Source organism: Microtus ochrogaster, linkage group LG1, assembly GCF_000317375.1.
Source record: "Microtus ochrogaster isolate Prairie Vole_2 linkage group LG1, MicOch1.0, whole genome shotgun sequence".
NCBI classification, from domain to species: domain Eukaryota; kingdom Metazoa; phylum Chordata; class Mammalia; order Rodentia; family Cricetidae; genus Microtus; species Microtus ochrogaster.
The window spans coordinates 44,091,801-44,104,503 of NC_022027.1; the positions used below are offsets into that span (position 1 = coordinate 44,091,801).

The 12,703-nt window shown below is 40.7% G+C and overlaps 1 protein-coding gene across 5 annotated transcripts in view; it reads left to right on the plus strand.

The window, feature by feature from the left end:
- The window catches only part of Mthfd2l (methylenetetrahydrofolate dehydrogenase (NADP+ dependent) 2 like), a 93,052-nt gene that overhangs the window by 18,244 nt on the left and 62,105 nt on the right, over nucleotides 1–12,703 (plus strand). For all 5 annotated transcript variants that reach the window (XM_005359480.2, XM_026785320.1, XM_026785322.1 and 2 more), the window contains 2 exons: nucleotides 4,056–4,208; nucleotides 5,244–5,351. In XM_005359480.2, coding sequence (XP_005359537.1) covers nucleotides 4,056–4,208; nucleotides 5,244–5,351 — 261 coding nt within the window. The remainder of the gene's footprint in view (nucleotides 1–4,055; nucleotides 4,209–5,243; nucleotides 5,352–12,703) is intronic.

Consider the following 12,703-nt stretch of genomic DNA (forward strand, 5'->3'; position numbering starts at 1 on the left):
GCTGATGTCAGTCTCAGGCTTCCACAGACATGAACACATGCACACATATACAGCACACACACACAAACAGCATGCATGAACACAGGCACCCACACAATACATTAAAGATGAATATCATCAACAATAAATTATCATGTCATAAAGCTGTGAATTATGGTTAATTCAATTTAAGATTCATTTTAAAACAATTTTAAAATAAAATTATTTTGAAAAGACACTAATGTGTCTTTCTGTTCATGCCAAGGTATAAACCATCCAAAGAGGGTTTGTTTTATTGTCCAAGTTCATAGACATACCTTTTTTTGAGATGACTTCTTAAAACAAAATCACACACATAAAAATAATAATAACAACAAAACTACTTAAAATTCAGGAATTTCGAAAACAACAGTAATTTTCTGCTTTTCTTCCCATCTTTGCCTTTTCCTTTATCATCTGTTTTTTTTAGTGTATTCATCTCAAAATCCCATTTGCATAGTGTATATTTCTTTTTTTAAAAAGTCTTTTAAAATATATATATGAACAACACTAAATGAACTCAGTGGGGCACATTTAAATATTTATGCACTTATAACAATATATTATTTCCTCATCTGTAACAATTAAAGTAAAAGAGATGATGAATGATATAGGAGCTGGACTGGAGGTGTGAGAGAGGCAGAGGGAGCAGAAGGAGGGGGCTGGTATAAAAACAGTACATAAGAAATTCGAAAAATCATTTAAATTTAAAAAATAAAATACATGTATTTATAAGCTGTGTATTATTGAATTTAATTTCCAAAAACTCTGGCCCGATAAGCCAGGGGAGATGGATAGTTAAGGAACAATCTGAATCTAAATTATGTTCCTGAGACCTTGGCAAGCAAGGTTGTACATAGAGGCTGCTTGTTCATTTCTCTGCTGCTCAGGCCCGAAATAATTACACAGAAACTACATTAATTACAATACTACTTGCCCAATAGCTTAGGTTTCTTATTTACTAACTCTTACATCTTAAATTAACCCATTTCTATTATTTTATATTTTACCATGAAATTTGTGGTTTACTGGTAAGGTTTCTGGGCATCTTTCTCCTTTGGTGGCTGCATGGCACCTCTCTGACTCTGCCTTCTTTCTCCCAGCATTCAGAAGAATAAGGGCTACATTAGAAGTGTATATAATCTTCAGCTCACACCAGAGAATCATAGACTCAGATAAAGCCAAGCCTAAAATCTTCATAGGATGTATAGATTCTAACTCTCATGGGATATCTGTAAAGTAGCTCCCAGACATCCTGGACAGTCTCTGTGACTGTAGGAGAGGGAGGCTGCAGGTACATGGAGAAAAAAATTCACCTGGAGCAGCTGTTCTCAACATGTGGGTCAAGAAAGACCACCAGAAAACAGATGTTTACATTGTGATCCATAACAGTAGCTCAACATGTGGGTCAGGAAAGACCACCAGAAAACAGATGTTTACATTGTGATCCATAACAGTAGCAAAATTACAGTTGTGAAGTAGCAATGGCAATAATTTTATGGTTGGGTATCACCACAGCATGAGGAAATGTATTAAAGGGTCGCAGTGTTAGGAAGGTTGGGAACCACCAGCCTAGAGGATCCCACCGGCTCCGTTTCCAACCTTTACCAGACTCAAATTTGGAGTTGCAGTGGCTCCCTGAGGTGAGAGTCACTTCCCATTCCTTTTCTGTCCCCCCACCTCTCAAAGATAAAATAATTTATGGATGATATTGGACAAGGAGGCATTTTATAAGTATTATCTGTCTTGAGTTTTTTTTATGTAGAATACAAAGAATGTTTATTGAGACTACATTTAAACTGTTTGGGCAAATATTTGCGCCATTAGAATGTAAGTTTCAAAGAACATGAATTTTGTCTTTGGCTCACTTACACATCCTAATTCCCCATTGGACACATTGCTGTGGAATATTATTTTAAGCGAGCAAAGATGTATTACAGTTGTTTATGCTGCAGAATTTTGCTTTAACTGTGTAAAGGTGTGTTACTCTTGTTTGTGCTGCGTTTGTTTAGTTATGTAAAGATGTGCTGCATTGGTTTCACCTTGCCTGCCTAAAGCACCTGACTGGTCTAATAAAGAGCTGAATGGCCAATACCTAGGCAGGAGAGGGATAGGCGGGGCTGGCAGGCAGAGAGAACAAGTAGGAGGAGAAATCTAGACAAAAGAGAGAAGAGGACTAGGAGGAAAGAGAGGGACATGCTCAGACAGAAGCCAGACAGCCAGCAGCCAGATAGACACGAGAAGTCAGTGAAAGTAAGAGATACAGACGGAAAGAAAGGTAAAAGGCCCTGAGGCGGAACGTAGATGAAGAGAAATGCTATAAATTAGAAGAGCTAGTGGGACAAGCACAAAACATGGCTGAGCCTTCATAACTAATAAGAAGTCTTCATGTCAAGACTTGGGAGCTGGGTGGTGGCCAAAAAGTCTGGTGTAACACATGGAACACATTCAACTATCAGTTGAGTGAATATACGAGTGAATTTTCAAATCCTTACATGCTAAGAGTGTGAACGTTATCTTGTTAGCATGAAGCTATGTGTGGAATTTTTTTATTTTTCAAGACTTGAAAGAAATATTTCACCTTAAGTTGATATTGGATAATATAGTAGTGCCAGGTATTCAAAATATAAACATATCTCTCAATATATTTCAGAATCTAATATAGTGTTAAGATTAAGACTGCAGTGAATTTTTAAGTCAGTTTGGGAAAATTGAAACATTATTGTGTTTTCCAGTCCATGAGAGAATATGACTTGGTCCACTGTCAGCAATATTTTGTAATTCTTATTACAGGAGTTGTTCTCAAATTTTTAGAAAAATTTATTCCTAAGAATGTTGCTGTTTGTTAGGTATTATAAATAGTAGCTTAGAATAATTTTATTGTTTGATGGGTGTAGCTTGCATGCTGAAATGCACCTGGCCTTTGTGTACTGACTTTCTGCTGTGTGTTCTTGGCTGAACTGACCTTGACAGTTCTGCCCTTACCTTACAACCTCTTTAGATAGCCAGAATAAGCAGCAGATGGATACTCAGGATCAGTTACGTTCTTTCTTTCTTTCTTTCTTTCTTTCTTTCTTTCTTTCTTTCTTTCTTTCTTTCTTTCTTTGTTTCTATTTATTTATTATGTATACAATATTCTGTCTGTGTGTATGCCTGAAGGCCAGAAGGGGCAACCAGACCTCCCTACAGATGGTTGTGGGCCACCATGTGGTTGCTGGGAATTGAACTCAGGACCTTTGGAAGAGCAGGCAATGCTCTTAACCACTGAGCCATCTCTCCAGCCCAGTTACGTACTTTCTTTGTCACTTCTATGACTCTTTCCTTTTTCCTATGGTTTTCAGCGAGGACCTTGACTCCAGAGGTGAATAGAAATGGGAGTGGACTCCTTTGTCTTCTGATCTTCAGGCTCAAGGATCAGTGTTTTCCTCCTAAGGCTGCTGGCTAAGGATTTGGAAAATGCCTGTACCAGATTGACACTCTGGCTATATTTTCTTCCTGGGTGTGCTGCAGCTGTACCCTGTTTCCTTGCCAGCCCTCTCACCTTTTCACCTGGGCTTTGAGGAGTTTGCTTTTTCTTTATGTTGTTAGGGGGTTCGCCAGAGGTTTTAGCAGAATTTTTGCACACTTGGGTAGCTTCTGTGACCTCCTCTTTTACTCTACTTAATCTACAGTGTTCAATTTTTTAACACACCAATTAGTGGCCATGTCTTGTGGTGGAGAAAAGTGGATTTGGTCCCCTTAAATCTTCAAGCATGTGGAGGCAAAGACGTGCCTACTTGTGGCTGCATTTCCTAGGCATTGTTCATGACACACAATTCTCCAGTCCAGCCACTATATTCTCTTAGTAGCCTATGCTCTGGATGCAGCCAATCACAGCTACCATCCAAGAGCAATTCGGTTTACTATTTTGATGGCAAGAATAGAACAATAATTTTACGTGTCTTGGAGCTGATCTATCTATAGTTCCCCGTTTTTCATTCTCTGGGCTTTCACATAAACATTAATTTTAAAAGAGACCAACTGTATTTACTTTTCAGACCATGTGGATGAAAGAACAATATGCAACGGAATTGCCCCAGAAAAGGACGTGGATGGATTTCATATTATGAATATTGGAAGACTGTGCCTCGATCAGCATTCTCTGATACCTGCCACTGCTAGTGCTGTCTGGGAAATAATAAAAAGAGCAGGTTGGTCACTTGGGAGTGTGGGAAACTAGTGCCAGATGCATGGGAGCTCTGGAGCCTTGCTTGGGTAGAACTACCTGTGTACACAAGCAACAAAAATGATAAGCAGAAAATTAAAGGCTATAAAAATATTATACAGTTATGAATGTCATGGAACAAGACAGAATGGATGGAAGTGAAGAGCATCTGCCAGTTGATCAGCCACTCCAGTCGTAGCTTATAGTGAGTGGACCTTCCAGATGTGGCCATGTCTTCTGACTTTGAAATTCTGTATTTTGGTGAGAATCTTTCCCAAGTGTAGACTATTTTCTTACTAAGATAATGTGTCAATTAAGCAAGAACCTTGTCTGTTGACAGTGGCTTCTACTGTGCTAGACACATTGTGTTCTCACAGGCTGGTGGGTACATTCCTGAAGCTCTGTGGCTTTGCATACTGGTGGCTTTCCTGCCCCCACCACGGTCACTGCCCTCTTGGAAGCACTCCGAGAGAAAGCAGATTCTAGAATCAAACACTTGGCTATCCATACTTGGATAAACATCAGTTCCAATTTTTTTATTTTACCTGTGAAGATATATGGTTCCCCCACATGGCAGAGTGCTGGCTTTCAGAGGAGGGCTTCTTCCTGTGGAGTCAAGTGTGTGTTATCAGCTTTATGTCATCCCAGTCTCACTGGCAGGCTGACTGCCATTGCTGCTTAACATGGCTGCATGAACTTCTTAGTCTGATTAGCGGGTAATGCATTTAAAGATTGTACACTTCATATGCAACTCAGCGTTTAAAATGACATTAATGGCAACTTGAGAATTTTTGTGGCAAACCACAATGAGGACAATAATGAGAGGGGAAATGGCAAACCCAAGAAGTGTATAAGGAAATATTTATAAATAATCCAGTGAGGGCATATTGCAGACCAGGTAGAAAATCCAAATTTAATTAGACATTTTTAAAGAAAATTTCAGTTGGCTTTTCAGATGTTCCACTTGCTTTTTTTTGGTGTTAGTCATGCATCTAATCAAACTGTATTTTTTTTTTTTAAGGAATTGAAACATTTGGAAGAAATGTGGTAGTAGCAGGGAGATCCAAGAATGTGGGCATGCCAATCGCCGTGCTGCTGCACACGGATGGGGAGCATGAGCGCCCTGGAGGTGAGCGCCCTGCAGGGCTTTGAGGTGGGAGTTCCTCCTCATGAGCGCCCTGGAGGTGAGTGCCCTGCAGGGCTTTGAGGTGGGAGTTCCTCCTCATGAGCGCCCTGGAGGTGAGTGCCCTGCAGGGCTTTGAGGTGGGAGTTCCTCCTCATGAGCGCCCTGGAGGTGAGTGCCCTGCAGGGCTTTGAGGTGGGAGTTCCTCCTCATGAGCGCCCTGGAGGTGAGTGCCCTGCAGGGCTTTGAGGTGGGAGTTCCTCCTCAAGTCAAGAAAAGACCCCTGATGGTGTGTGTGTGACTCTGCACACTCGTGGGTCTGTCGGCTCATCTCATGGTGTGAAAGCCTTGAAAGTACAAAAAGGAATTTCTGATATATTAGCTGCTTTCCTTCTGCTGTGAGCGACACTGCCTGCTGGAGAGTTTATTTGGGGCTTTTAGAGGGTCAGAGTTCATGATGGTGGAAAGGAGGTAGCTGGTGGCTTACTTAAGAGACTGAGTAAGCAGGAGGTGGAGCACACTGAGAATAGCAGAAGGCTTAGAAACTCAAAATCCAGAGACATACATCTTCCAACACAGCCGCACCTCCCAGTCATTCAGTAGTTCCTCCAACCGGAGACCAAGTGTTGACCTGCATTAGCCTCTCGGAGCTCTCCTTGTTCAAACCACTGCTGCTGAAAATATGTGACCCTTTTGGTCCATTTCTTTTGCTTTCTTTCTTCCTATTTTACTTATGGCTGTACAGTTTGTTTTGTTTTTTTTTTTCTCAGTAACAATGTAGACATTAAAAAAGAATAAAAGTCACTACATACTATTCTCACAGTTGAAGAATACTGGTTCACCCTGGACTTCAGATAGCACTTTTATGTTAAGCCAGGTAAACCAGAAGACATTTTACAAGAATACACTACTTCTTGTGGAAAATGTTGATCAAGAGACAAGAAAGTCTTTCTTTATTTTCAACATTCAGTTTTCTCTACTTATTAATAGCTTACCAAGCATCATTCTGAGCCCATGTTTTGATGAGCACTTTCTCATAAACTGTCTAGCCAGTTTGCAATAATTCTGGTACAAAGAATTAATTATTATTCCCATTTTACAGATAAAGCTTGTAAGGTTTTTGTGGGCTTTGAGGAAGTGTCTGTCTCAGAACTGGGAGCTAGGGATGAGCACCTGCCAGGGTTAGGAGCATTGATCAAGATATAGACTCATTGCCGATTCTATGACTTTCAACAGCCGATTATCCTTTGTAGACTTTTACTTTTATTGTCTGAGACATGCATAGCCTTAATATACTCTCTCAGTTATTGGGAAAATTAAATGAAATAGAAGTTTTAATAAAGCACTAGTTACAATGTATTTGAGGTGTTAATACCTGACACACAGTAGATTAAGTGAGTTATTGCGTGTAGCCGTGACAATTACTGTTGTTTCAATAATTCTCAAGTTGATAACCTGTAACATACTGCTCACATGTTTACAGAAAAATGCCCTGAAGTTAATGATGATTTCTTCCTTGACTTTAATTTGAAACTTAGTTTTTTTCCTGTTGAGCTTTATTTTTGTTTTTAAAAATCATATTTAGTTTTTTTAACATTTGAATAAATTCAGTTTATGAAGGCTTACAAAGCCATAAGTAGACATTTGCTGCCATGATGCTCTAATGCTGTTTGACAACATGCCTTTTCTTGCAGACTTTACTGTTACATGCTGATTTCTTGTCATATTTCAGTTATGAATTATTTATAAACCACCTTAGACAAACTATCCCCATTTAATTCAACTTTAGGCTACCTAATACTATGTTACAAATATTGCCTTATACATTTTAGCAGATGTAGCTATTTATAGATACATACATATGCATTAAAATATCAAAATAAATGTAAATTTGTGGTGGTAATGATTTTTTGAGGAAAGAATTATGGACTTAAACTGATTATTTTTAAAACATCTCATATTTTGTTCAATAAAATTTCTCCCCTTAATGAACACTAAAATGAAATATATGGAGAATCATTTATAATGCTGCTTTCAAGCCAGTTGGTTAAATTTACCTTTATTATAGGGCGCCCTACTTCCGTTATGATGGTTGTATCTAAAAGGTAACAGATTATACTAAAAATGATATTAGAATTTAGGCACCTGGGTGGTGTGTAATTACATACACATTTAGTAGGATCATGGTGACATCTATTATTGATATAATGAACTGCAGTAAGCGACTTAGTGACTATTTGGAGTCTGTGGGAAAGTTAGGGTTTGGATGTCTTGGCCTGGCAGAGCAGTAATTACATGCATTGTTAGCTAATGGAGATAATGAAGGTGGATTAACTGCAAATTCATATCTAAGGAACTTGCTCTAATGACACAGTGTTGAGTATTTAGCTCACATTGTGTATTGTTTTGCCAGAAGAGACTCAGACTAATTCATTTTTTAATCTCAAGGACAAAAATAATTTTGCTAAAAGGAAAAGACAGCTATACTGCAATTAGTTTAATATGTGTCTGTTCCCAATTCACTTTAACTTTTGGCATTAAGAGCCCGAAGCTCATGAATTTGTAAGAAAAATCCTTTAGTTTACTGAGCTGTGTGTGGAGGGGGGTGCGGGGGAGTGGTGCTTGCCACGTTCAAGAGTGAGAGTGGGCTTAAATCTCTAAGTGAGAAATCCACACTGCTGCCCCTGTCAGCGGGAAGGCTGCACCCTTTCCCCTCAGCATTGCACAGAAGCAGGGAGGAGGCCACAGGCTCTGCAGGGAGCTGGGGAGGAGTTCGGCCCCCACAGAGCTCCTACCTGGAGAGACTGATTCTCTCCTCCTTGACAGTCTTGGTGGAAGTGAGTGATGAAGGGAGCAGGGGACTTTGTGAAGATTCTGTGAGAAGCAAACATTCTGCTACTTCGGGCACCCCACAGGCTACCATGAAGTGACATCACAAGGTAACAGAAGCAAGTTGTGTCTTGTGAAACTCAGCGCTTCCTACAGTGTTTAAGAACCATTGTGACCATCATGAGGTTATAGGGTATTCTTTTTTTTTTTTCAAATTTAACTTTTTCTAAATTCTTTGTGGTTTTCACATCATGCATCTGGGTCCCACTCTCCTTTCCATCCATCCTCTACCCTTGCAACTGCCCTGACCCGGGGAAGAAAAGAAAAGAAAAGAAAAATCCCGCTGTGGAAGCTGCAGAGTGACATAGTGAGCCACACGGTCCTTTAGTCCGTACATTGTTACTTGTAAGTGTTCATTGCATTTGAGGTCTCTGTTTTTTTTCTTTATCATCAATACTAGGCCCTAATGGGGCTCCTATTTGATATCCTGTTTTCCTGTGTCAAGGAGATCCTGGGTCTGCAGGACCTTCTTGTGGAGAGTTGTCCCTGAGGTCACTAGAGTAAGGCATCTGGTCCCACCTGCAGCACAAGAAAGAGTAGCCCCTTGAGTAGGCAACACAGTAGAGCTGCCCCTGGTGCTTTAGGTGTGGGCAAGCCAACCCTGAGTGAAGGCGTAAGTCACAAACAATGTCACAGCAGTTTGGAATTATGATTAATAGGGTAGTATTTATTTAAAGGGGAAAAAACTTACAGACCACCGTCAGCCCTCTGCGCAGCCAGGAATGGAGTCTAGTCGCCGGCGGAGCAGGAAGTGAAGAGAGAGAGGAGAGGGAAGTGGCCGCTTTTTTAAAGGGAGAGAGACCATGCCCCAATGGGCTGGTATCTCAGCGGCTATAGGCTGGAGGAGAGGAAGGACCTCCCGCAACACCTGAGGACATACAAGCAGGAGAATCACCCCTCCCCTTGCTGCTCACTACATAGGGTTAACTAGCCAGGGCAGTACTGGAGAGTTCACCTGGTCTTGAGGATGAAGGAGAGCTGGTGGACTGACCAACCCTGCCACCACCCAGATGCAGAGCAATGAGTTGGCCCATCCCACCATCCACCCCATCTAGGGTATATTTTTGACATTTTTATATGTAGCAACAGAAGAAGCTTCTCTTTCTCCAAGAATGGAAACCCAATACTACTGGCTTTTAAGCACAGTGGCTTTGTCTAGCTTTTCCATAAGAGAGGAAGCCTGGGGAAAACCCTCTAACAATGCCTTTAAAAACATTTTTTTTTTCCATCATGATAGTAGAGAGCCCTCCTCCATCAAGGTACTATAACTATTAACTGTCAGTAGTAGAATTTAGAATCTAATTTTACTTCCCATTCATTTAGAGAAAGCTCCTCCTGCATAGTTCACTCTTAAGCAGCACATCTCACTAGAGGTGACCAATAAGGTGGCCATGACATTGGTTACATGCTCTTTAACCGAAATGTGGTAGCATTGCTAAGAGTGAAGAAGACTTGGTCTCTCTCTTCTGAACTCAGTGCTCTTCATCTTCAGATTCACCGTTGGAAGGCGCGTTTTCTCCAAGCACTGGCCACATGACACCATCTGTATGCTGTGATTACCATTAATGAATAAAGAAGCTTTGGACTTATAGCAGGGCAGAACTTGGTTAGGTGGGGAAATTAAGCTGAATTCTGGGAGAAGGAAGGTAGAGTCAGAGAGATGGCATGTAGCCCCACCAGAGATAGATGCTGGATTTTTTCCCGGTAAGCTACAGCCTCATGGCGATACACAGATTAATAGAAATGGGTTAAATTAATATGCAAGGCTTAGCCAATAAGAAGCTAGAGCTAATGGGCTAAGCAGTGGTTTAATTAATACAATATCTGTTTGGTTATTTTGGGTCTAAGCAGCCAGGAACTAACTAGCGGCCTTCTTACTATAGCCAACATTTATAGTCAACCTGACCTGCTAACTATGCTTCCTTTTCTCTTTCTTTGAGATGTCCTTTGATTGTTTGGTTTTGATTTTTTGAGAAAGGGTTTCTGTGTAGCCCTAGCTGTCCAGGAACTCACTCTGTATACCAAATTGGCCTCAAACTCAGAGATCCCTGCATCTGCCTCCTAAGTGCTGGGATTAAAGGAGAGCACCACCCCTCCTGGCTTAAGTAAAAATCTACGTAAGTTTTTGTTAACTAACCCACAGTATCAGTTAGGGTTACTATTGCTGTGATGAAATACCGTGACCAAAAGCAAGTTGTAGAAAAAGGGTTTATTTGGCTTACTCTTCCACATTGTAGTTCTTTGTTGATGGAATCCAGAACATGAACTCAAATGGGGTAGGAGCCTTGAGGCAGGAACTGATGCAGGAGCTATGGAGGGGTGCTGCTCATTGGTTTGCTCACCACGGCTTGCTCAACCTGCTTTCTTATAGAGCCCAGGACCACCAGCCCGGGGATGGCACCATCCACAATAAACTGAGCCAATCCCACACTAGCTCAGATTTGAGAATAATAAAAGGTTATTTATTTATGAGCAGACTCACAGATCACAATCCTCTGCTCAAACAGGGAACAGCAACCGACCGGGAAAGAGGCCAGGTGTGCACTTTACATGGGCATATATAGTATAAGAGGCCACGCCTAAGTGTGGGGGGTAACTTAAGGGCTCCTGGTGGTAGGAATTCCTACAGCAGTCTTATGGAGGCATTTTCTCAACTGAGGTTCCCTCCTTTCAGATAACTCTGGCTTGTTTCAAATTGACATAAAGTGAGCCAGCTTATGCTAAATCTTTTCATCCTGAGAACTGACTCAAACACGTGTTTTTACCACCTCCAGGAGGCAGTAGCCAGTCGGAGATGCTTGAGGCACTGCAGGTGATGTGATGAGAGAGGCATGTGTGATTAAGCTCCGCTCAGTAGCAGGTGTGGCTAAGCTCCTTTGGGTTTCAAAGAGAGGAGCCAAATAGAAACGCCTGGGAGTGAAGGAGATATGCAACTCTTCACACACGGGACTGGGACACTCTGAGTCCTGTTGTCCCTGAGTAGAATAGGACACACAGGGCCTCTGTTGAGGAGCCAAGGCCACGCGGGGCAGGGGGGATGGCAGATGTTTTGTTTCTGCAAGTAGCAAATTCTTTGATACTCTGGGTTGATCTGGTTTTATCATTTTTTTTTTTTTTTAGAATTTTGAGTTTGGGTAGTTGATATATTAGAAGAAAGCAAATAATTATTCTTGTCTCACTTTCTCATTTGAATAAGAGGAGCAGTGTTTTACTGTCCATGTTGTCTAAATTTGGCTAGCTAGTATTTAGAAAACATTTAGTTGGGAAATAGGCACTCTTACTGGATAAAGGGGATTATTGCACATTAAACCTATTTGAATTATAAAGCAAGGCTGGGGAGTTGGCTCAGAGATAAGTAAACAACCTAAGTTTGATCCCTAGGGCCCACAGAGTGGAAGGTGAGAGCCAGTTTCGGAAAGTTGTCCTCTGACCGCCATGTTAATGCTGCGGTGCATGCAAACCCTGCCTGCTCTCCTACACAAAATAAATAAATGTAAACGTTAAAATGTCAAAAAAATTACAAAGCAAAATTAAAAGAAACTCTCTATCCTTTCTCTCACTTTCTCTTTTATTTATGATCTCAGAATACCACATATCAGCTCTATTGTCAGTACAAATCATTGTGTCTCTAATCTCTATGTACCTGTCCAAGTAGGCGCCCTCCCTTCTCAGCCATGTTGTTACCTATTACCCTTTCCCCATCTTGTGCTAAGACTTCACAGGACAGCATGCCATTCCCAAAGCACCTTTCTTCGTGTTCCTGGGAGTTCTATGTCCTGATCCTTTTGTCTGAACCCCTCTGCTCATTCCCAGAACCAATATCCTTTCATTTCTCGCTCCCCAGACATTGCTCTGTATGTCCTGCCATCCCAGTCCTTATTCTTTCTTCTCCCCGCTTCCTCCCTCATTATAAGAAGTAAATATGAACTTCTTTTGGGAGTGAAACAGTTTGAGATAAAGTCCCTTGAATAGTTCTGACTGGTCTGGAACTCCACAAATAACTTAAGCTGGCTTTAAACCTTGCAATGATTGTCCTGGCTCAGTCTTTCAAGTTCTGGGATTACAAGTATGAGTCATAAGCCCAGACAAATGCAAACTTATTAATGACAATACTTTAAACTTTTTATTTGTAAAATTTATCATAAGGACTCATGGAAAACAATAGAATAACTCATTGACTAAATAAGTCTGTGAGATATTTTCATGTGCCAATCACTAGCACATTGTACAAAATAAGACAACAGATAGGAATTTGAAATATGAGTTTGTCATTTATTGAAAAGAAGCTTTTATATGGAAGGAAGAAAGGAAGAGGGAGAAATGTAACTAAATGCTCCCCTAAGGACCAATTTTTTCATATTTAAAATGATAAGCCCTTGTATAAAAGGATAATTTTAAACTCCTAAAACCTAAACAGAGAACTCTCAACAGAGGAATCTAAAATGGCTGAAAGACATTAAGGACATGCT